The sequence below is a fragment of the Gadus macrocephalus genome, chromosome 7 (assembly GCF_031168955.1).
Source record: "Gadus macrocephalus chromosome 7, ASM3116895v1".
NCBI classification, from domain to species: domain Eukaryota; kingdom Metazoa; phylum Chordata; class Actinopteri; order Gadiformes; family Gadidae; genus Gadus; species Gadus macrocephalus.
The window spans coordinates 13966207-13990251 of NC_082388.1; the positions used below are offsets into that span (position 1 = coordinate 13966207).

General features: G+C 46.9%; 2 protein-coding genes across 5 annotated transcripts in view; one reads left to right on the plus strand and one right to left on the minus strand.

Moving 5' to 3' along the window:
* Positions 1 to 13006, plus strand: part of larp1 (La ribonucleoprotein 1, translational regulator) — a 52327-nt gene extending 39321 nt beyond the window's left edge. For 3 of the 4 annotated variants that reach the window (XM_060055672.1, XM_060055674.1, XM_060055675.1), the window contains 15 exons: positions 372 to 534; positions 1135 to 1279; positions 2264 to 2438; positions 2679 to 2845; positions 3771 to 3863; positions 4330 to 4662; positions 6866 to 6989; positions 7122 to 7327; positions 7682 to 7788; positions 8133 to 8290; positions 8523 to 8667; positions 9190 to 9299; positions 9402 to 9529; positions 9681 to 10076; positions 10160 to 13006. In XM_060055672.1, the coding sequence (XP_059911655.1) occupies positions 372 to 534; positions 1135 to 1279; positions 2264 to 2438; positions 2679 to 2845; positions 3771 to 3863; positions 4330 to 4662; positions 6866 to 6989; positions 7122 to 7327; positions 7682 to 7788; positions 8133 to 8290; positions 8523 to 8667; positions 9190 to 9299; positions 9402 to 9529; positions 9681 to 9887 (2261 nt within the window). In that variant the 3' untranslated portion in view covers positions 9888 to 10076; positions 10160 to 13006. The remainder of the gene's footprint in view (positions 1 to 371; positions 535 to 1134; positions 1280 to 2263; positions 2439 to 2678; positions 2846 to 3770; positions 3864 to 4329; positions 4663 to 6865; positions 6990 to 7121; positions 7328 to 7681; positions 7789 to 8132; positions 8291 to 8522; positions 8668 to 9189; positions 9300 to 9401; positions 9530 to 9680; positions 10077 to 10159) is intronic. The other variant, XM_060055673.1, reaches the window with a different exon arrangement.
* A 506-nt stretch (positions 13007 to 13512) lies between these two features.
* Positions 13513 to 22972, minus strand: faxdc2 (fatty acid hydroxylase domain containing 2). The gene is made up of 9 exons (XM_060055806.1): positions 22850 to 22972; positions 22364 to 22401; positions 20554 to 20651; positions 19891 to 19994; positions 18561 to 18682; positions 16313 to 16518; positions 15947 to 16052; positions 15461 to 15627; positions 13513 to 14672 (listed from the first exon to the last, which is right to left on the minus strand). Exons 1-9 carry the CDS (start codon positions 22959 to 22961, stop codon positions 14516 to 14518), a joined length of 1110 nt encoding a protein of 369 aa, XP_059911789.1. The 5' UTR covers positions 22962 to 22972; the 3' UTR covers positions 13513 to 14515.
* Between the last annotated feature and the right edge of the window lie 1073 nt (positions 22973 to 24045).

Genomic DNA, 24045 nt, shown 5'->3' on the forward strand with positions numbered 1-24045 from the left:
TCGCTCTCACCCTCAAAGAGTGTAAAGAAAGGGGAAGGGTGAAAGTAGAGCAGGAGAAAGAGAAAATGAACTCCATACCTGCGTCTTTCTTCTTGGTACAACATTCACTCTGCTTTCCTCTTCAGCTCATCTGTTTTAGTTCACAGCTCAAACACACAGTATTTATTTTGGGCTCTTGTGAACGGATCACATGGGAATGGCTTACATTTAAAACTCACCTTCAAGCACCATTTCTACGTCTCACTGTATCTCGAATAATTTCTTTGACTTTTGATCTGCGTTTCATCCTGAAAGTAGACCAATACCACAGAGGGTTTATCCGTGATCCCCTTCTCAATTCCCTGGTCCGTCCCTGTCCGTCCCTCCCGCAGGTCACTATGACCACCACTACGGCTACAAGGCCTACGAGGGGAAGGATGGCGCCTACGGCCAGAAATTCAACAGCACGGTCACCTACTACTACGACAACATGAGCAGCAACGAGCTCTACACCGTGGACCACGATCTGCTCAAGGACTACATCAAGCGGCAGATGTGAGTGTCACCCATTTTTTCCAGCATATCTTTGCGTTTAGTCTGGGTCGGGGTCCCCTGGAGGCCTTGAGTTTATTTGACAGTGTTAGCACCTCCCTGACTTATGTTCTGACCCATTTACCTTTTTTGTCTTTTTATTTTTAGACAAATAACATCATACAGCGTAAACCACAATGATATGTTAGGAAGGTGTGAAATAATGGATACCGCGGAAGTGACCGCGTGTGTGTGTGTGTGTGTGTGTGTGTGTGTCCATGCTGTGTATGTGATGAGTACTCATGTCTCTTCTCTGACTAAACTACAATGGAGAGAACATAAAAAACCTCTGATCTCAGCGCTATGACCGGACAGGAATGTTTTGAAATGACTGTGTGGCGGAAATCATGGTATAAAATTTCTAATGTCACATACATCATGACGAGGACTATCTAGACGGTATTCATCCATTTGTCGTTTTTCTGGCCGTCAAAGCTGGTTCTCCGATGTAAAGTAATTGTTTTCAAGTTTGCAAAACCAATACACAACGGCCAGTTAAAGCTCTGCCGTTAAAACAGTTCCAATATAATCCTCATCCCCTGGTGCCTGTCCTCCTCGTTCCAGCGAGTACTACTTCAGCCTGGACAACCTGGAGCGGGACTTCTTCCTGCGGAGGAAGATGGACCAGGAAGGCTTCCTGCCCATCGGACTGATCGCCAGCTTCCACCGTGTGCAGGCTCTCACCACCGACCTCAGCCTCATCCTGGAGGTGAGCAGGGCATCTCTTTTGTGAGAGTTGTTGGACTGTGTGTGTGTGTCCATGCTGTGTAGGTGATGAGTTTCCATGTCTCTTCTCTGACTAAACTGCAATGGAGAGAACATATAAAAACTTCTGATCTCAGCGCTGTGACCACTCGCGGTAGGATGTGAGCTGAAGCAACACAGATGGCAGCGCTTGGCTTAGCAGAGGATGCACAAGTTTTCGTCTGATAGCTACTAGATGCTTTTAACACTTAGAACTTCTAACAGGCTAACATGGCTTAAGTCAATTTTTGTTGGGTTAAAGGCACCCAGTGCAACTTTCGAGGCTTAAAACTAAACATTCAATTTCTAGTCTTTTTTACACGTAGTAAGTTTCAATAACTCCATACCATTACATACCGACATTTAAGCAGCAAAGATGAGACGTCGTTGTGTGGTGAGAACTGATACAAAATCGATAACAACAACAATGCCGCCATTTTCTTTATTTTTTGTAACCTACAATAAATAAAGCAGGCTTCCAGTCAATGGAAAAATGGCTTCTCCCCACCGGCGATTGTTGTTGTTTACGATTTTCTATCAGTTCTCACCACACAACGACGTCTCATCTTTGCTCCTTGAATGTCGATATGTAATGTTATGGAGTTATTGAAACTTACTACGTGTAAAAAAGACTAGAAATTGAATGTTTATTTTTCATTGAATGTTTACATAAAGTTGCACTGGGTGCCTTTAATGTTTACTTGCTTTTGCTTGATATAAGCCGTAGGTTTGGGTTTTAATTTGAATGGGGAATAAGGATTATATTTGATCCAAGAACTGGCCATCCTAGAGCTGATAAAACCCCTTTTTGCCGTGTTCAAATGTTAAGTAATGTTTATAAGTTGAACAGTAAATAACAGGATTTGAAAGCCTGAAAAATTCTCTGCTGCTGCAAGACTGGCCGTGAACTTGAGAGAAGCACAGCGACTCATGGCTCCTCTGGTCACAGGCCTTGAAGGACAGCAAGGAGGTGGAGATCATTGACCTGAAGATCCGCCGCAAGGAGGACCCAGACAAATGGCCGCTGCCGCCGCTGGCCATGGGCGACCCCGCCCAGACAGACTTCTCCCAGCTCATCAACTGCCCCGAGTTTGTGCCACGCCAGCCCACCGAGGCCCCCAAAGGTAAGGGGTCCCACCGTCTCAGGCAGGCCAATCACATCACGGCGACGTGAACCCACTAGGTTCCACCTCAAGCTTTGTTCCCCCACTCCTTCCAGGACTCTAAATACCTCTGAGGAACTCACAAACTCTTGCATGCATAGCTCTTTATCTTGCTTTCCCGCTCTCTTGCTCCCTCTCTCTCGCTCTCCCTCTCATATGTTGAATGTATTCACAGGTTAATTCTTTCTTTGTGTAATCCAGGTTCTTCCAGGGCTTCAGGGGGCACCCGAAAGCAGCTGAAGATGGAGCCAGACATCTCCAACCTGAAGACCATGCCCAAGGGCCTCTCCGCCAGCCTGCCAGATCTGGACTCGGAGTCCTGGATCGAGGTGAAGAAGAGGCCCCGGGCCTCCCCGGCTAGACCCAAGGTAAGTGGTGTGCCATGTTCATTCTCCCCTGCCCGGCCAGGTGGATCCATCCGTCCGTGTGATTGGCCTAATGTTGTCCAGCAACCAAGAGGGTCTCTTGATGAGAATATGTTGTATACCATCTCCATAAGCTTATGCCAATATTGTTTTTCTTTAAAGAAGGATCATGGCTGTAAATCGTGTGATCGAATTGCATTTTATCACCATGCTCGATGAACATTCACTATGCATGTCCCCCTATTTAAAAACTCTTTTACTATTTTCTATTTTGTTACGATTATAAGACACTTGCAGTATAACACCTTTTACAGGTCATCTTTACATTTAGTCTGTTGGTCAGGTGTGTGTCCAGGCTGTGTATGTGATGAGTTTCCATGTCTCTTCTCTGACTAAACTACAATGGAGAGAACATAAAAAAACTCTGATCTCAGCACTGGGGACCACTCAGGCACTTGAAGTTTAGTGGTAGAAATCACGGTATCAAACCATAACACCTCCCCTAGAACACTCTTGAGTTGAATGCCAGCTGAAACATGGGATTCACCTAAACTTAAAGTTATAACCTAGTCTGTTCTCAACCAATGCATAGAAACAGCCCTTGTATCCGATACATGAAGGAAAGAATTTTCACAAACATTATTGCAGATACAAAGGGCAACTGTGAACCTCGATGCGTCTCTAAACACATTTTTCACAACCCAGCTTTCATGTAGTCTGTTTTTTGTTGTACTTTGCTGTATTTGAGACCATCCATTACACCTGGGTTAGCAAGTAGGCTCCTGATCCCTCCCCTCTTCAGTTGCCCTCTCCTGTTAACGCATGTGCCTTTTTTGTTTATACCCCCCCCCTCCCCTTCCATCCTCCTTCTCCCCTTCCTCCCGTGACCCGCCTGCTCCTCTGACCGTTTGTGGGTTGACTGACGTAGTCCCCCTCGTTGCAGAAGGAGAAGGAGGAGGTGACTCGCTCCCCCCTGCCCCTGTGTATGAGCTCTCCCTCCCCCAGCGCTGCAGGGCCCAAGGTACGCCCCTTTGACTCATATCTCATCCAGGGATCTGTTTGGGTATGTCTGCACTGTGGTAGGCCTGTAGAGCTGTGTGTAGAGGAATGTGTGGCACTGAAGGCGTCGCAATAAACACACATCGTCATAAAACACATCGAAGGCGAGCGGCCACAGGGGTCGCTTCAGTTGGTTCGGCCCACCAGGCTAAAAATACGTTGACAGCCCGATACGCTCCATTTTTCATCTAGATTTAGTGCATTTAGCAGATGCTTGTATTCAAAGCAACTTACAACAAGTACATTTTTTAGAAGGAAGAGAAACAATATTTCGCTGTCGGTATAGCAAGGATGTTTAGAACCAAGTGCAAAGCACTAACGATAGTTAGGTTAAGCCATTGTCCGTTAACAACAAAGACGGCTATGATAAGATGCGCCACAGTGCTACAGTATAGTACAGTATACATTAAGTATGTTCTTGACAACAGGAGGGCGGCGCGGAGCCCGACGAGCCCGAGGAGCTGGACTTCATGTTCGACGAGGAGATGGAGCAGATGGACGGCCGGCGCAACACCTTCACCGACTGGTCGGACGACGAGGACTCGGACTGCGAGATCGACGACCACGACGTCAACAAGATCCTGATCGTGACGCAGACGCCGCCCTACCTGCGCAAGCACCCGGGCGGCGACCGCACCGGCAAGCACACGGCGCGCTCCAAGCTGACCACGGAGCTGGTGAAGGTGATCAACGACGGCCTCTTCTACTACGAGCGGGACCTGTGGGACGACACCTGCGACCCGGAGTACGCCACCATCAAGGTGAGGTCCTGAGCCCAAGCCTAGCTCCCGGTCCGCGTTTGTTTTATCAGACAAGCGAAATGTCACTGATTGGGCCAAAGGTGGCGCTATAGCAATCGTCCAGAAACGCAAACTTTGAACAAGCATATCTTGTGACCCCTTCGACTTCGTCATATAACTTTATCTATATTGTCTACATTTTTCTCTCATGATGTTAAACATTGTCTTAGGGAACCCATAACCTGTAACATAGTGGTGGCTGCACAGCCAAATTTGCGCAATCAACGTTGATTGAAATTTCCCAACACCAAACTTGGTGTACTCAAGAAAACGTGGGTAAAGGTTAACCAGGCTGAAGTTCATCCAAAGGAATGTACTTCAGCAGACGAGGAATTACAGCTGGTCACTGGAGAACGTAAACGTAGGTGATGGGTCACGGAGAGCAGACAGGTAGTGCCTGCGGTGAAACTTGATTCTGGGAGCGTTTGGTTTCCGTTTGACTGATGCCATGGCAACATGTCCATAAATCAGCGTCCGTCCACGACGTGCATCACCTACACAAACAGGTGCCCGTCAATCAGGGGGAACCGTTAATGGCGACACCGTCCAAATAGAACGGGGCAGTGCAAGGGGAAAGCAGTGGAGCTAAACCTGAACTACTAACATGCTGACCTCCCCTTCAGTCTCCATGCAACCCAAATGGATAGAAGGAAAGCAGTGAAGGCTAGGGCATGGTATCACTATTACAGCCTTATTCTGCAGCTGAAGACACAGGATTGAATTGCTCCATAAGATGATGCACCTCATGGGCCTATTGATAGGGTTTGGTTTATTTTTCAGTATTGTTTGAAAGGAAAGATAAAATTGCATAAAAATAGTACAAATTAAACTTCATGTTGCATCACGGACAAGGAAAGAAGAATTTTATACCATAGTCACGACCCAGGTTGATGAAAGTCAAAAAGATATAAAAAAAACGGCGAACCAAACCACAGAACAGTGATTCACGTGAACGACCCAATTGTGTGAGGGTCATCTACTTGCTAAGGATGTATCAGAATACCTTAAAAAAGCATTTCCAAATCGGGGACCACGTTGATATGTGTAGCATATCCACTTGTCACCCGACACATTTTGAACATTTGTTCTAGTGCTTAAAGGTCGCTTTGAAAGACCTTCCGCCGTCACCCTCTGCCTAGAAAGCGCTCTGCTAACAGGGCGGAGGCGGTGGTCCTCAGGGCGCTCTCTGAGAGCTTCCACACTGTGTTCTTTAAGAGTAGGTGTTTCTGCCCCGGGCTAGATGCCCCCATTATCCTCTGACCTGTGTTTTTTTTTTTTTATTATTATTATTCTGGATATGACAAAAGCACCCGAAAGCTCCTGTCCTGGAAAGAGGTTTTGTTCCTCTGAGGCCTTTTGTTGGCGCTGCTGGAGCCCGGCCGGCCCCATTGTTGGCCCCTTCTGGTGCTGCCCGGGCTCCCATGTGACCCGGGCCCCCCCACGTGACCCTCGGCTCCAGCGCCGCGTGGAAGCGAGCCGTTGTTGATAAATAAACCTGGGGGGGTCCTCTGGCCGCCGCCTACTTCCTGGGGTCCGGCATTGGGGGCTTCTAGGGACAGAGAGACGCAGACGAGATGGACTCTCACGCATATCAGCACCACCCCGTCGCCATGGAGGACTCAGTGAGTGGTGCCCTGAGACCGGCAGCTTTAGGAAGCAGCAGAGACCAGCCATTTTGAAGGCCTTCATAACAGTGTGTTGTGGTCGTTGATTTTAGACTATAGAGCCCTTGAGGAGGTGGAGTAGGTTGGGGAGTCATTCGTGGTGGTAGGGTTATAGTCTGAAATAAGATAGTTAGGCTCCAGCTGAGCACACGTTGAGCTTCATCTGATCAGGTCTTCGGGGTAGAGGACCTCATGAAGCGGGTTATCATGAAACTGAAGAGGGTTTTTCTCACAGCCATGTTTTGCTGTTGTATCTCCATATCCAAACTCCTCCAGGCAAGGTCGGTCATAGCTCTTTGTGCCCAAACTTTGGTTTGTTGACGCCGTTTAGTGTGGGTGTTCGTCCATCAAGCTTGTTACCTACTTTAAGAGGAGATTTACTGGTTTCTGTTTGATTTGATCATCAATCGTTGATTTGACATTGTTTTCCGTGACCTAATCCATATGGTGAGTTTCACTAAGGTTCAATGTATTCACACTGGATGTTGTGTGTTCTGCAGCAAGAGGTGGAGAACTTCAAGAAGGTCCACCTGATCACCCGGGAAGAGTTTGACTGCTTAACCCCTGAACCGCCGGTGGACCCCAACCAAGAAGTCCCCCCAGGCCCTCCAAAGGGCCAGCTAAGTAAGTGATGGTGTGAAACCCCCAATGACGGGCATTAAACGCTGCGTCTATGAAGACCAGAACAGCGTTTTTCAGTCCATGCTGAGGAAGAGGAGCGTGTTGTGAGTGAAGTGTGTGTGTGTGTGCCCCCAGTCCCCACAGACGCCCTGGCCAACAAGCTGTTTGGCGCGCCGGAGCCCTCCGCCATGGCCCGCTCGCTCCCCACCACCGTGCCCGACTCGCCCAACTACCGCGGCGCCCGCACGCCGCGCACGCCACGCACGCCCCACCGCAAGGACTCCACCATGACGCCGCGCTTCTACCCCGTGGTCAAGGAGGGCCGGCCGGTCGACGCTAAGGTGAGGCCTTCCCCTGCTTCTGACCGGGTTCTGACCCCCCCCCCCACGGTCCCAGTCCAACCCCCTTCAGGGAGGGGGTTCTGAACACCCAAGGTTCCTGTCCAACCCCCTTCAGGAGGGGGGCTGACGTTATCTAGAGGGGAAATGTCCGGGAGGAAGTGATTGTGCTGAAGGGTAAAGTGTGTCTGGACGCACCGTGGCTCTAACCGACTTATAAGTGGAAGAGTAGAGTGATCAAGAGTATGAGAGAGTACTGTCAGTAGTGTGAGTCGCCGTCATCGTCCTTGGCTTGCTAACCCACCGCTTGGATGGCTTACCCGTGTCTAAACCCCCCCCCCTCCCTCTTTCCTCCAGACCCCCAGGAAGAGGAAGACCCGACACAGCTCCAACCCCCCCATGGAGTGCCACGTGGGCTGGGTGATGGACTCTAGAGAGCACCGCTCCCGCACCGCCTCCGTCAGGTAAGGAGCTTCCCTGTGGCCTTCTACCCACCATGCACTGCCCCAGAGCGCTGTTCCCCACGTGGCCGTCGTGCAATGGTTTTATTTGAGTGAGGCCTGCGTCATTAAAAGACAAATGTAAAAGTAGGGGAAACTGAGTAATAGATGCCTTTTAAAGTTGGACTAGATATTAGATACATTAGATATGGCTGTCTTCACTGTATTTCAGGACCTCGGATATATGTACAGATTTTGATTTTGCTCACTGATGGGATTTATGTTTAGAGGCAAGACTTAACGCTTCTACTGCGAGCTTGGCTCTGCCATGAAGTGGTCCTAACCTCCACCCCCTCCTCCCTGCTCAGCTCCAACGCCAGCCCGTCCGAGGGCACCCCTGCCCTGGGCAACATCGGCTGCACGCCCCAGTCGCTGCCCAAGTTCCAGCACCCCTCCCACGAGCTGCTCAAGGAGAACGGCTTCACGCAACACGTTTACCACAAGTACCGCAGACGCTGCCTCAACGGTACGGTGACACACACGGACACACACGGACACACACAGACACACACGTACACACACGTACACACCCGTGTCTCTTCCAGTCACTACTTCTCATTATTGAACCTTTATTACCCTTCCCAAAACCGTCAGATAGATTCACCTTAGACGGGGGGGGGGGGGGGGAAGTGGAGCAACATACAAAATGATGTTAATAGTTGGTTATTAACGATCCCTCTGTCTCTCCCCGCCACCAGAGCGGAAGCGCCTGGGGATCGGCCAATCGCAGGAGATGAACACGCTGTTCCGCTTCTGGTCCTTCTTCCTGAGGGACCACTTCAACAGGAAGATGTACGAGGAGTTCAAGCAGCTGGTGGTGGAGGACGGCAAGGAGGGCTACAGGTAGGCTGCACCTCGGCCCCCAGCTCGGGCCCCCTGGTGGACGCTGGGAGATCTACTCTCTTTATTCACCCTCTGGTGATGGCTGCACGCAGCATGCACTCGGAGCATTCCAGTATCTATAGAAATATGATCATATTTAAAATGGTTATAAACTATGGGAATATAAATGATTGTATAAGTAGAATACAATTATATTATCTGTATTTCTGTACACAACACTTTTGAAAAAAAACAGGGCCATTGTACAAAGAAACCAAATGTATCTTTAAGTGCATATTGTCAGATTTTACTACTGCATTTCAATGTAATAGTATTCATCCTATTTGTCCTGCTCCTCGACGATTTTACCGTACTGCCTGTTGTGATCGGCCGTTTGCGTTGGTGATGCTGCCAGAGCTCAGAATGCGCAGACCAGGTCTATGCTGATAGCTGGTGGGGTTGAGTGCTTTACACCTCATCCAGGCTGAGTGGACGTGTGACTGGTGGGAGAGCAGCGCTGACCTGCCACTGTGTGCGTTGCAGGTACGGTCTGGAGTGCTTGTTCAGGTACTTCAGCTACGGCCTGGAGAGAAAGTTCCGGCCTGACATCTTCAAGGACTTCCAGGAGGAGACCATGAAGGACTATGAAGCTGGTGAGACTGCACACCATGAGCAGCATGAGGGCTCACAGTGAACCCGGTGGGGAGTACGGTAGGCTGGACTCTGACCTTCCTGTCTGTCGTTCCCCGTCCCAGGCCAGCTCTACGGCCTGGAGAAGTTCTGGGCCTTCCTGAAGTACTCCAAGAACAAGAGCATGGAGATCGACCCAAAGCTGCAGGAGTTCCTCAGCAAGTTCAAGCGCCTGGAAGACTTCAGGATTGATGTGAGTGGAGCCTTCTGTCTCGGGTCCGCTCGTTCCTTAGGAGCAAGCGGGCGTTCTCGTTTCTGCATTCACGTCTTGATGTTTGCTCTGTTGGGATCTGATGGATGAAAGATGAGTATGAACTAAACCATTGATCTCTCTCCCCCCCCAGCCCCCCATGGAGGACGGAGGACGCCGGAGACACTCCTCCAGCGGCGGGGACGGACGCCGCCGCCACCCCTCACTGCCCTCCAGCCGCCCCCACAGCCAAGCCAGCTCGGGCCCCTCCACGGCCCCGGGCCCCGTCAACCCCACCAAGGACGATGCCAAAAATGCGAAAGCTCCCGCCGCTGAGGACGACGACAAGGCCGTGAAGTAACCCTGCCACGCCCGCAGGCCGCGATCCAGACCCGCGGGCCCCAGCCCCGGGGCCACCAGGGGTCCTCGGCTGCGGGGTGGGCCGGGGGGAGGTTGGGTGTGGGAGGGGGGGGGAAGAGGGCGGGTCCAACCGTACACGCAAGCCAAACATTTTAGTTTTTATTCAGTTTTAATTTGTTTTTCAAATCCTGTTCATCGCTTTTTGAACCCGAGGAAGAGGGAAGAAGCGGCCATTAAGAGTTTGGAGAAGAGTTGGTGTTCAGATGACAGGAGAGGAAGCTCATTCATGGCTCCTTTTTATTTTGGGATGGGGGGGAAGGACTATATCTAAAATGTTAGATTCATTTTTTTTTAGTGCTCCTCGGGACAAGAATTGATTTTACTTTTCTTGAAGGATTGACTTTGGACCCACCCCAGCCCCCCCCCCTCCCCCCCTCCGGTTCAGTTCCCACCCCCACACCTCCCTGACCTCATTAGCTCTGAACCGGACTCCACCAGGCTTGTAAACCATGATCCTCACCGCCATCCCTTATATGGTCGGTGCTTCCTTCAAACACAGGATTGGATGGGAAACTTGGAAATATTATAAAAAAATATTTTATTTAGCATTTAGGGCTGGACATTAAGATTGGAAAAAAAAATACAAATTCCAATCATCAAGAAGAGGAAGGAAGAAAAAAAGACAATGAATCCCTCAGTTTGAACATGATCGTTAAAAAGTTGCCTTATTTAAATGGTTTTACTGCTTCTAACTTGTGCCCGCCACCTTAACGTCAGTTGTACAGCATCAAAATGGCCGATCACGCAATATCAGTCACCACTCCTAACAGTGGCCACTAGGTGACACCCTTTTTACCTAGAAAAAAAAAAACCTGACAACAACAATCCCTCATGCTCCTCCTGCTGTGACCTTTTGTTTGAAAACCGTCTTCCAAGTATCACGTGGTCTGTTACAACACCCCCCCCTCCCCACCCAGTCTTCAAATCGTACCGCTTCTCGTGCTACAAGGTCTCACAGGGTTGGGAATGGGCCTTCCGACCACGGCACGCCTCTCAAAACACCCCCCCCACCCCCCTCTTCCACGGACCGTATGTAGCCAAGCATCCATCCGTCTGACATCCATCCACGCATCCATCCGCCACCGCCAGAGGCTGAGGGACTGGGACACCAAACTGGGTTCACTTGAAATAATCACCGGCTTGGAGGAGTGGGTGCTGTCTCCTGGGAGAGGGGGGGCAGTTTGACGGGCCGGTACTGGAGCTCGGTGCTTCGAGAGGAGTTCCTTGGTGCCTTGCCCGGCGGCACTGGTGTGTGGCGGGTTCTCTACAGCGACACACGCTTGCTTGGCATGGGGGGGGCGACCTCTCGCCTCGCCTCGCCAGACACTCACGGGCACACGGAAATGCATCCTGGGAAAAGCAGAGATACAGACGCTCGTCAACACGTACACATCGCCGGACGCCCCGGCGTCTTTTTGTCTGCGTTGCCTCAGCGGGACGAAAAATATTTGTTGTGTTTGTGTTTGAGGAAACCCTGCGACCGGTGGACCTTGGCTGGGGTCGCTGGTTTTGACATGTTTTAGTCCGGATCAGAGGGAGCCGGTGTTTCTCCGCTCAAGTGCAAATGATATCAGCTAGAGTGGTTTATCATTATTTTGACTTTCTTTTCCGTTCCACTAATGTAAATGTGAATTAGCCAGAGGAGAAGAGGCGGGCTCGGTGTTGTTTATAGAACAGATGACTATATCGCCTTACATGTTTATCGGCTCTTCTTTTTAATGGTCTTTTTATCATTACTGTTTAACGCTTTTTAATTTACCATTTGCTGTGTTACTAAGCAATGTTACGGAAGTCTTTGGGTTTGTTTCGTCTGCGTCTGAGGACCGTAGTTGGGTTGTCGGCAAGGGGACATGTTGCACGCTAGAAAAGGGAAAGAAAAGCTCATCAAGGTGTCCCTGTTATTTTAAAATGAGTTGCAGAATTTCACATTGAAATGATAGTTTGCTTGTTTTTCCTTTCTTCTCCATGGATCGTGTTACGATTGACCTGTTGCAGATCCCTGGGGAGGAAGGATGTAACTGAAGTTAGATTGGTTACACCCTCTCTAATGGCCATTTAAAAATCTGGAACAATGATAAGAATGACAAATGAAACTCATTTGAACCAAAAAATCAAGAAGACAAGCCAAAAATTTGCCCTAGAAGTTTATGTCCAAATCTGCCAAAGACGTATGTCATATTTACGGCAGCCTTTTTGAATGGTGACCAATGTTTATCTTCAACCAAACCTCATTCTAAAGTCTTAAATGTTTAAGTTTAAATTGGGTCCCCTCAGAAATTGCCCTTGCTCTGAAGTTCCCCATGAGCAGTGTTCCCGCACGTACAGACAACCTCTTATGTTTCTTTTAGTTTTTAAATGTGTTTTCATTTGAAGCCGCTTTGGTTTTTTTCTCAGAAGAAGCAAAACAAAAAAGGAGCCAACTTTTATTTTATTTGATCTTCTTTTGTTGGTTTTACATACCGAGGATGGGCTGATTCTAGAGACTGCAAATAGAGATGAAAATCACTCATTTGATTATCGTGTTACTCGGCAATTAGCGTGGGGTGAAGAAAAGAGAAAAAGCTCCATGCATTACCTTATTGATGCCTGATCCGGGATCAATGAGACCTGGGATCAAGGGGACCAGGCCACCAGGGGGCGCCCCTCTTCAACACGCCTCCATCTACCTGGACTGGCCCCCAGCTTAGCGGTGACCCCACCCCCCCTGCTCCCAACTCAAGAGGGGTTGTTCACGGAGGGCGGCGTTGCTCCCCCCCCCCCCCTTTTCAGCATACAGCTTCTGACGTTCTACAGGAACATGTGGTGGCTCTCTGAACAAACTCTAGGTGGTGCTGTGACCACCGCTCTAGGTGTGGACCGGGCTGGTGGGCACTGAAGAGGAGACCAGAGGACGGGAGAACCAGAGGAGAGGGGGGGTGGTAGGGGGATCCATCGGACTCAGTCTGCGGACCTCACGAGGCGTAAGGCTGGCTATGATGACTGGAGACTGAAAAAAAAAAACAGGACAAAATTCCATAAAGCCATATAAAATAAGAAATAGCTGTATATGAACCATTAAAACCTGTTAATAGACCATTACCATTACAATATCCTAGGCTTGTCATGAGGAACAAAAAAAGACAAAAATGAGGAAAAACGGAACAAAAAAAACAAAATGGAAAAATGTAAAATACTTGAATGAGATCTTGTATTATAACATTTAATATTCATAATATCTGCTTTGTAGGCTGATGTGATTCGCTATTAGTGTTATTTGTAATTTGTAGTAATTATGCTTTTCCTTAATAAAGAAAAAAAAAACACAAAATGGACAAAAAAACCCTACCTTCTGCTGTCACCGTGTGGTTATTTATTGTGTTTGCACGCCGATTAACCTAAGTTAGCGTCGTTAGTGGCCAACAAAAGATTGGCATTTAGTAAAAAGAAAAACATGCGATGGCTTGCATTGATGTCTCTTAGGACCTGAAGAAGTATTCTAGATGCCCATAGGGTGTTGTGCGGTTGTGGTGCCTGAAAGGCATTGCTAGTCGCCAACTCTTGATCTCTTTCCAAAACAAAAGTCTTAATTTTTCTTTATTTTATTCAAAAACAGTGGAGAACAATGAAGTGTAAACCATTGGTGGCCCATTCATCCTGGGCTGCTCCATCAATACTCAGACATGGTCTTTATTGGATGGGTCGAGTCACTGATGGATACATTCTCTTATTGATTAAACCGTCCTTCAATTTTGACCAGGAAGGATCAGGATTAGAACGGGTTCAACATAATGTGTAATATCAACCTTCAAAACAGAATATGTGCCTCCACAATTAAGTGCAAATTTATGCAAAGACAATCGATTGACTTAGAAGTTGTTAAGGGTCGAAGAACCCAGCCCCTTTTCACTTCTAACTCTGCAGCAGGTGTCCTCATAGTGCTATTACCAAACATCTGAAATCATATTAATTATAATAAAAATGACATCACTGAAAGGAAAGTTAAAGGATTAAGAAGGGCAGTTAAGAATATGAAATAAATGAGGGATTCCATTGCCAATAAACTACAAAATGAACATAAAAACATGCAGAGAATTGTTCCTCAGTCATGTGATTCTTGTTCAAATCTACAAGAAATCCTCCCAGAGGTTGAAAAATTAGACATGTCCCTCATATTTATAGATATAGCGACAATATAATCCAGCATTCCTCAATCATCTTGTTTCTAAATCAGAATAGTTGCAAATGAAATGTCCCATCCTATTTAAGGAATTACCTACTGGCCAGCCATCGGCTCCCCAACACCGGACATCTTGAGGTCCTTTAAGAGGTATCTAACACTAGATACCTAACACCTCTAACACTATCTAATTCCAGGAACCAGCAGTCTGCCTGGTTGGGTACTTTTTCCCTTACCCTTCCCTTTACTTTTTCCCAAGTTGCTTAAAAAACAACATTCAATGGCTTCTCCTTATTTGTTCCCGATCAAACAAACAATAAATTAATAATTTAACAGGATTATTTCTTTTTTCAGCAGTTTCAGGGTTTTGGGACCACCTGCTCCCCTGAGGTCAAAGTTCATTGGTCACGGGATCACTGGAGCTTCTTGGGAGCGTCTGGGATGCTCTCGGTCAGCGGGGTGAAGCTGGTGAGCAGGGCGTGGCGCTCGTACTGCTTGGTCTGCCGGAACTTGCTGTCGGTGCCGTGGAGTCGGTCCAGCACACCCAGAACCCCAAAGTTCTGGTTGAACCTGAGGAGGAGCAGCAGGGAATGAGGCCCAGCTGATTCTACTTCAGTACCCAGAGGACGAGCACAGGGAATGAGGCCCTCTTCCCTCCTACTTGAATGAAGCTGTTGATAAATGACTTGTATACACTTTGGGGTTGAAAGAGCCATTTGGAAGAAGAAGGAATGAATTGAAGTGTTCCCTCTTGAAAACAAGTGGATGTTGGTACTTGTAGTAATGTGGTACTCATAAACGTACTTGGAGTTGGAAAGAGTAAGAGAAAGCTCCCTACGTTTCTCCACCATTGAGAAATGTTGCATTCATGCACCTGGGATTGACAGTCAAGATTAATTCCCTGAACTAATCAGGGAAGAGATGCCCCGATTGGTCAGCATTGAGCTGGGAGTAGTCATAATTCTTAATTGGCTTTTGCAGAGGTCACATTAAATATAATTAAAGAACGTTTGAAGTGCTAGCAAGAATTTCCTTAATAGCCTTAATTTACACCCACTTAGGAATTTTGAAGTCCGTCTGGGTTGTCTTGTCCTTGCACTGTAAAATGTACTATTGCTTGCCGAGTTTGGGTTTGCCGTAGGCCAACTAACGGATGCCCACCGCCAGAACCCTGATTGGTCGAAACCCATATGAAGCCTTTCTGTTGGCGAGTGTCTCACAAAGTGAAACGTCTCCTCAACCCAGAATGGAGCCAGTCGACCTCCGACTAGATGACAGCCTTGTCAGCCTAACCGTTCACTGAGCCACTCCCGTCTTCCCATCCAAACCCGGCCTCGGCGGTGCGGAGGGAGACTCACTTGAGGTGGTGGTAGTCGTGGAACTCTGGGGAAGGCAGGAAGGGCAGGTGGTAGCCACAGTGGGAGATGGAGGTGCTGATGAAGGCCAGGCAGTACCACAGGCTGGTGGTGCTCAGGTGGGAACCCAGCAGCACCGGGCCGGACACGGCCGGCAGCATGTTGGAGAGCTGGGGACGGTCAGGGAGGAGACGTGGATATGGACGGGTATTCAATTGGAATACAAACTCATTTACGATACAACTGTTCCTAATGACATTGTTCCAAACAGTTTGCTACATGCATTCAACATCTTTGTATCGTACATTTATCTAACGTGCTACAAAACAGATCGAGGGATATATTTAAAAGATTGAAGAGAAGAAAAGTATAGAGAAATATTGCGATGCTTTGTTGCCTAACAGGGTTATTTATCTAATGAACAAATCAGGGCTGGAATGTGGTCTCCAATAGTGTTTCTAGTGGAGGAGCGAAGGCGGGGGGGCTCACCACGTGCTCCAGAGGGTGGGCGTAGATGGACACCAACCCGATGGGGGCGGTCCATTCGTGGTGCTGCTTATGGAAGTGCTTGTAGAGGGTCGGGTGGTGGAAGAGCCTGGGAGGGGAGGAGAAGCATCCGGTCCTGTCACAACTGCCGACCAAAACTCTGGGTTTAGACCTTTAGAAGTGACCTCAGCCCACTTTTGAAGAATAAATACGCCCATCCACATATCAATCCATAAGGGTTTTCACTCTGCTTCGCTTTTGCCAGAATACCTCATGTAACCTAAAGACCCGCCTGGGACGCAAAGTAAACTAGTTCCCATCTTTATATCTGAGTGAAGGTCCTCCATCGCTCCACCCTGGTCCCCCCACCTGTGGGAGTAGTAGAACATGAGCTCCTCCACGAGGCTGCACACAGCCAGCTCCATCAGGCCACGGTGGAAGGTGGGCAGCTGGGCGTTGAGGGGATCCCCCCTCCAGCTCGTCAGGTAGTAGATCCCGACCACCATGGGGCCCGACACCATCAGCTGGTTGAAGACCACGTGCCGGATGGCGTGCCACAGCTTCCCCTGGTCCACCTGCCGGGGGAGAGCCCATCACCGGGGAGTTGATCACTGCCATCTTTTTCACAGATTAACACCACTCTTTTAAAGCTGTGTTAAAACCCAGCGTAGGGGGCAGATAACAGAACTAGTTCCAGACCTAGCAATCCCATTTCTACCCCTTACCTCTTACCCTTACCCTTCCCCCTTGTTTTGAAGGGGGAAGGGGAAGGGGAAGGGGTAAGGGGTAGAAATGGGATTGCTAGGTCTGGGTTAGGGTCTGGGTCATTTCTACCCCTTACCCCTTCAAAACAAGGGGGAGGGGTAAGGGTAAGGGGTAGAAATGGGATTGGGCCTAAATGTAGGCAGAGACGTCAATAACTTTTGGTTCATTACATTGATTGGACGGCAAAGGTTGTTTAATTCAACCTTTAATCTCACACACAAGTGTGCGTGTGTGTACGTGTGTGTGTAGACATGCAGGTTATTGTCTTTGCATGTGTGTACCTGTAGTTGGAAATCAAATATGAATCAAAGATTAGATATCTTAGGTAATATGACAAATTACAGATAGTCTATCTGACAGTGTTACCCAAGGTTCTGCATGGATCCCATGACTCGTGGCTGTAAATGAGTGATAAGACCTGCTCTTTAGTAACCCCCTCTGATTTGGTGACACTGTAGTAAAAACTTAATCCCTGTTAAGTTGTAAGGCTTTTTAAAGGTATTTTGTAAAGGACAGTAATGTTTGTATTTCAATGACACAAGTTTGATACCTTGTTTCTAAATCGAATATCGTATAATAACTTGTCTTATTACGCAATTAGAATTAATTGGAAATCAGTGATTCATTGATATAAAATTATTAACACAAACAAGTGTGATGTTGGTAGAGCTGCACGATTATGGAAAAAATCATAATCACAATTATTTTGGTCAATATTGAAATCACGATTATTCAAACGATTATTTTTGAGTTTGAAAACATGATGTATTTATTCAGCATGCCTCTCCCAAAAACACTTTGTAACTGAGAACTTTGAAATTACGCCTTAAAGGCACCCAGTGCAACTTTATGTAAACATTCAATGAAAAATAAACATTCAATTTCTAGTCTTTTTTACACGTAGTAAGTTTCAATAACTCCATACCATTACATATCGACATTCAAGGAGCAAAGATGAGACGTCGTTGTGTGGTGAGAACTGATAGAAAATCGTAAACAACAACAACCGCCGGTGGGGAGAAGCCATTTTTCCATTGACTGGAAGCCTGCTTTATTTATTGTAGGTTACAAAAAATAAAGAAAATGGCGGCATTGTTGTTGTTATCGATTTTCTATCAGTTCTCACCACACAACAACGTCTCATCTTTGCTGCTTGAATGTCGATATGTAATGGTATGGAGTTATTGAAACTTACTACGTGTAAAAAAGACTAGAAATTTAATGTTTATTTTTAAGCCTCGAAAGTTGCACTGGGTGCCTTTAAGAGAATACACAAGAGGGTCAGAGAGAAAATGTTCAAATCTAAAATAATGTACAGATATGTATCTAGCTGTTCTTCTGCACTTTCTATAAAACATAAAAAATAAATAAAAATGAATAAGAATAATTATTGATCGTTTGACGCTAAAATCGAAATTCGAGATTTTAGCGCCCAGCCCTAAGATAAAGGAATAGCCTGATCGGCTGGATCTTTGAGCTGGTAAACACGTTCAGCCCATCGCTGATCAACTCCCTGCTATCAGCAGCAGCTGTCATTAAGGTTATCTTCATCAAACACACAGAGACCTTTGGACAGGTGGACGGAGAGGTGGACATAGTTATACCATTACCATGACACACAATCACACACACACACACACACACACACACACACACACACACACACACACACACACACACACACACACACACACACACACACACACACACACACACACACACACACACACACACACACACCTATTGACTGGCTCATTTAATCATCTCATTCCCTGGGCTTTGACGTGTCCTGGTCATGACAAGGAGGATGAAGTAGGCAGAAATAAGGGGTTAAAACAGGGCTTGCACTTACGGGGCTGTTCTTGTCAGCCTGCACACGGTAGCGAGTGATGAAGGAGGGCCAGCCCGTCACGTCCACCAATAGGAGTAGCCCGTTGGTGGCCCAGAATGCCACTAGGGGGGCCAACATTGTCCCTGTAGGGCCGAGGCAATGGGCGACAAACAGCCAACACACCCCGTATTTAATGTGAGGAATGAGGGGACATTCTAACATTTGCTGGATCTTTCAAAAACGTGAACAAAACTCGTTAGCCATTACAATTTCATAATACGTTATCTCTTTAAAGTATAAAAAGAGAAGGTAAACATGGAAGCTTTCCCAGAACCCAATCCCCAAAACCTCAGGCAGATAGCAACGTGATTCCGAACGTAATATCTTGTGATAATATTAATAATGTTGTGCTAACCCGCAGTCTTGTGACAGGAATGTTATCTTTAGAGGTGAGCTTGTTTATAGTACTATAATTCATGTTCCAATCATGTAGTTCAGTTCAGCTTTAGTTTCAAATAATTGGCTTTTTGTAGCTTAAAACTCAAATAATATTTACCGTACTGCGTACTTTACCTTACAGTTTAGCGAATTGGAGTGAGTAATTTAAAATCCTAGCCATTAACATGTGTCTTGTGACACTAAGATGCCTGAAACAGTGCTTTACTCTGGCTCATAATGGAGCAAGAGTAAAGCAATGTTTAAAGAACTTATGCTCATAATCTTCTTTGATACCAAAAGTTAACAGCCCCCGCTGATTCAGATTGATAAATCTAGCTAGAGTGCGAGAGAGTTTGAGAGAGTGTGCAGACAGAGTGCAAGTGCATAGAACAAGGTGCAGAGAGAGAGAGAGAGAGCGAGCAGAGTGTGAGCAGAGAGCAGAGTGTGAGAGAGTGAGCAGAGTGTGAGAGAGTGAGCAGAGAACAGGGTGCGGAGAGAGTGAAGAGAATGTAGAGAGAGAGTGAGCAGAGAACAGGGTGCAGAGAGAGTGAAGAGAGTGCAGACAGAGCGAAGGAGTCAGAGAGGCAGAGAGGAAGAGTCCCTCTGTATCATCACTTAGATATACTGCCCCATGCCATGTCGTGGTCCGGTGTGCGCTTGTAAACACAACCTAAAGATGACCTTGTTTGTCTGGATTGTCTCCCACCAGCATGGTCCCCATTCTTCCCACTTCCTGCACCTGCCCTGAGCTAGACCTCCCACCGAGTTCAGTGCACTTCCTGAAAATCAAGGGAGCAAACAGCAAACGAGGCGGGGCAGGCCTCGCTCCTCTACCAAGTACCTAAACCCCCAGAAAAGCCCTTTTCTAGGGGGCCCGCGCGGCTCAAAGCGAGAGGAGGGCGGCGGGACTCACCCAGGTAGAACAGGCTGGCAGGGTGGCCTTCGTACCGCAGGTACAGCCTGGTCCACAGGTCCTGCCAGAAGTCCCCCGACGCGCCCCAGAACCGCTGCAGGTGCCTGGGCCAGGAGGAGACCTTTAGCTGGGCTAGCCCACTGGCCGTTACATCTGGTCCCACTTGGATGGGGGCAGGAAGAGACGCTGCCCGGGCTGTTATTCTCTAGAACTGTGTTTACTTTTATAATGAATAGGAGGGCCAGACTTCTGTACATGTTACAGCTAGAAGCCTCCAGCAGCTTGAGTGGCAGCTGTATCATTATCAGTCGGTCTGAGGTTTTCCCAGGAGGGGAGGGGGGCAAGAGCGTTGACTCGTGGATTGTTGGGTTTTTATTCTTGAGGAACAATCTAGTTCAGATATTTTTGATTGAGTAACTAGCTGCAGTAGTAAAGTTAGTAGTAAAGTTAGTAGTAAAGATAGTGCAGGATTAAGTATGTATAAGTCAAGGTTGTTAGCATGGTTGGAGGGTAAATAAACAATTGTACCTGTTACACTGATGGGGGGGGGGGGGGCTACTCTTCACATGGTGGACCTACATCCCCTCCTGCGTCCCCTTCAGCAGCGCCCCCCCCCCCAGAGAACATCAGCAGCAGTATTATGGATGTATGGCCAAAGCGTACCAAGTCAGCGAGTTTCCGAACGCGGCCAACAGCAAGATCCCAGATCCCATGATGAACGCGGCTTTGGTGATGGAGTCCCACAAGCCTCCGTTGGCCTCCTGGAGACCAGAGACACAGGGCCCTGTGTGAGAGGTTCCCCTACACACACAAGGCAGAGCAACCACAAGAACACTAAATACGCAAGGAAAAGGGATGGACTCTCTTGAGGATCTCTGGTAATCCCACGATTAAGAAAAAACAATAACACATCTTTCAAATTAAAGTTAGTCAACACATTGTACCGGACCAACAAACCAACCTGATATTTCAGAACACACGTTTGACCAAAAGCAAAACTGCACCAACAGTATTATTAGTGACATATCTAAACCACTGCCTGCTTCAATACCTAAGAGAACCACATTGCACAATCAACTCCAATTCAATCAGAATTCAGCCCTTTATTTTAGCAGACACACATTAACGTGTAGTAAGCACGTGAGGCCACACCACACAAAGATGGGGTGCAGGATTAGCGTACGCTATGCAGCGCCTATGGGTGATCAGAGAAAAGGCAAGGCAACATTCTCTCCCACTGGGGAAATGCTGCGTGTCCGGTTATGCTGCTTCTATGGAATTCTGAGTCAAGCCGGGCGGTTGAACGGCTTGACGACACGACCCATAAACAAGCAACAAAACAGCTAGGCCTTGTGAGAGGACGACCATGTGGTCGCTGTTAACCCAAAACCGATTTGCATAAACAGGAAACTGTTAATGTTTTATGTTTTATATATTTTTTATTTTATGTTAATATACTGAAAGTGTTGTTTAAAGACACTGTAGTGAAATCCTATTTTAGCTGCTCACAAGCAGTATGTGAGCGTTCCCCTCTGCTCCGGTTGGAGGGGTCGCTCTTTGGTGAGGTTAAAGGGCTGGGGAGCTGTGTGTAGCTGTGTGTAGCTGTGTGTAGCTGTGTGTAGCTGTGTGTTGCTGTGTGTAGCTGTGTGTAGCTGTGTGTGTGTCTGTGTGGAGCACTTGGCAGCGACGGGTGAAGTCCGCCGCATCCGAAAAAAGGGTTAAGCTTTTCGGACACTATAGTATAACGCCATCATGACACTTTGATCAACAGAAGGGCTTGGAGTTCTAGAAAGGAGGATGAGTGTTATTCTAATGGATACGACCCGCTACATGTTTATGGTGCTTCTTTAGTAGCTTTACGTCGTGGTGTATGAGCGTTACAAGGACCGACATTGTTTAACAAATGTGCGAGACACCGTGGTGCCACATTTAAGTGTCCAAGAGTCTCTCAACAGCATAGATCACTATGTTGATTATCCAAGTAAAAAGAGAGAAAGTTCTTGGTTTCCCTTCCCCATCAAGTCTTTATTATACCGACATGACATAATTTTTGTAACATCAACATTTAGACATTCATCATTTCTTATTTTCCATTTCCTCTCAATGCCTATATAAGAAACTCTTAACATGAAGCCTGTGTCTGTCTTTCTGTCTGTCTGTGTTTGTGTGTGAGTGATTGTGGCAAGCATACAAGTCACATTTTCTAACAAGACCTGAAATGATCTAACTCGGCTGATTATGGGTTCGCCTTAAAAATATTTAACAAACAATCATAATAGCAATGCTCCTGCATATTGCAAAGTAGCCTTCAGCCCACAACCTGCAGCTTAATACAGCCTAATTCAAGAACGGGAATTGCAGTATAACCTGAATACAATGCTGAACCATTTTCAACAGATTCCTCTTTGTCATTTTGAATTAACAATAATGATTGCGCTTTAATAGTATGGTCGGTCGTTCGTTGTCATCTTACCTGTTTAACACGGCTGTTCACGTCACCTGCCTCCCTGTCTGTTAAGACAACAAAGAGCATTAAGTCTTCACATTAGATCCTCTGGTAAAGGGTCACGGACACTTGGAAAGCTTTCAATCAGAACAGCACAGGCCTATCGGGAGAAATGCATTGTGTTGTTTAATTCTTCCATCGCTTGGGTTGAATAATTATGATGTTGTAATAAGATATGTTTATACGAATAGTAATGTCTACGTGTGCGTTGAAAACATTCGAGCAGAAAAACGATATGCTTTTGAAAGAGCTGTTTTATATTCTTAACTTCCATCATCTAAAGTTGTGCTGCAAGTCGCCAACCTGGCGCTGCGTCAAGTGATACAGCGCCAAGTGAAACAAAACCACCAGGCTGCGCTTTATGCACTAGGATATAACAAACCTAATAAGTGTTTATGGTCGTACAAATTAATAATATTATTCACAGTATCAAAGCGAAATGCAGACACTCACTGTTAGTATCCTTGTTGAACGTCATCTTTGAAGTAAACAGGAGACGCCGGGTCGCTCTTCGGTCTCTTACCTTGACCCGAACACTATATACGGTCCAGTACGTCCATGTCATTGGTTCAGCGGTGGTCAGCTGACCCCTCAACACTAAGACACGGCAGCGCCACCTGCTGGCGGTCTTAGATTTTGTCGATTTGCGGGGGTTATTGCTTCTGCACCGAAGGATCAAAACCTTCAACGTGCGGGTTAAAGTTGAAAAAGCGGCATTGCAGCAGGGGAAAGGGCAAAGATTGTACTGCACACTGCAGGTCTACGTCGCTAATAATGTTTATGTTCTAGGCCTAGTAAATATAAGAAAAAAATCGAATAGGAATGAAAGGTGTTGAATATTAGCGTTGTCCGTTTTGGTACATTGGAATAACTTAACACAAGTGGACAAAACTACTTCAGATGCTATTCGTTTCATATAAGTATTCTTATGGATAGAAATATAGTCACTGCATTAATGAAGGTCTTTGTGAGAGAGGCCTAAGTGAGAACATTAATGTGGGCCTATGTGAGAGAGAGTAAAATAATGTAGGTCTATTTATGAGAGGGCAACATAATGAAGGCCTATGTGAGACGTAACCTCACCTCTGACATACTGTCCTACATTGTATCCTTCCTTATCCATTGTAACCTGTTCCACGTAACAACTCTGTTCCGTAATTGTGCACAAAAAGATAAAAACACGCGAACGCCCTCACAGACTATCTGGATCAGGGTTTTTCTATCTAGTATAAGTACCACTGGTGGAAGGCCAGGGTACTGCAGTTGGTGCGTGGGATTTTATTTTCTTGAAATATAAACATTTACATTATTATCAATTATCATTCATTTTTCAGCAATATGTGATAATGGTGGTAATGTGATCATTTTCGACAATGGATTCGCATTGTTCATTCCATCGTTAATCCCGTTGTAATGTTTCCCTCAGATGTTATGAGTTGGTTTGGCTGAACCACTGATCAGAGCGTCCTGGATCACGTGGTCCTGCAGGTGGTCTCAGCCAGGCTGCTGAACGAAGCGTCTTCACCGAAACACTAGCATTGTCTATATATTGGTTTTCAAGGAAATATGTGTTGGTTGAATACAGGTATTTATCTTGAATTAATTTTATTTTGGGGAGTTTTTTCTCAAGGGTCTATTTTCATAGTGTT

What these genes read in the sequence shown, in the direction of transcription:
- faxdc2 (XM_060055806.1), bottom strand. Translation starts at nt 22,961, where the DNA reads ATGACATGGACGTACTGGACCGTATATAGTGTTCGGGTCAAGGTAAGA. An exon ending in TGCCAGCCTGTTCTACCTGG is followed by an intron (nt 18,683 to 19,890) that starts GTGAGTCCCGCC and finishes TCGGCCCTACAG; the next exon opens with GGACAATGTTGGCCCCCCTA. An exon ending in CCCACCCTCTGGAGCACGTG is followed by an intron (nt 15,628 to 15,946) that starts GTGAGCCCCCCC and finishes GACCGTCCCCAG; the next exon opens with CTCTCCAACATGCTGCCGGC.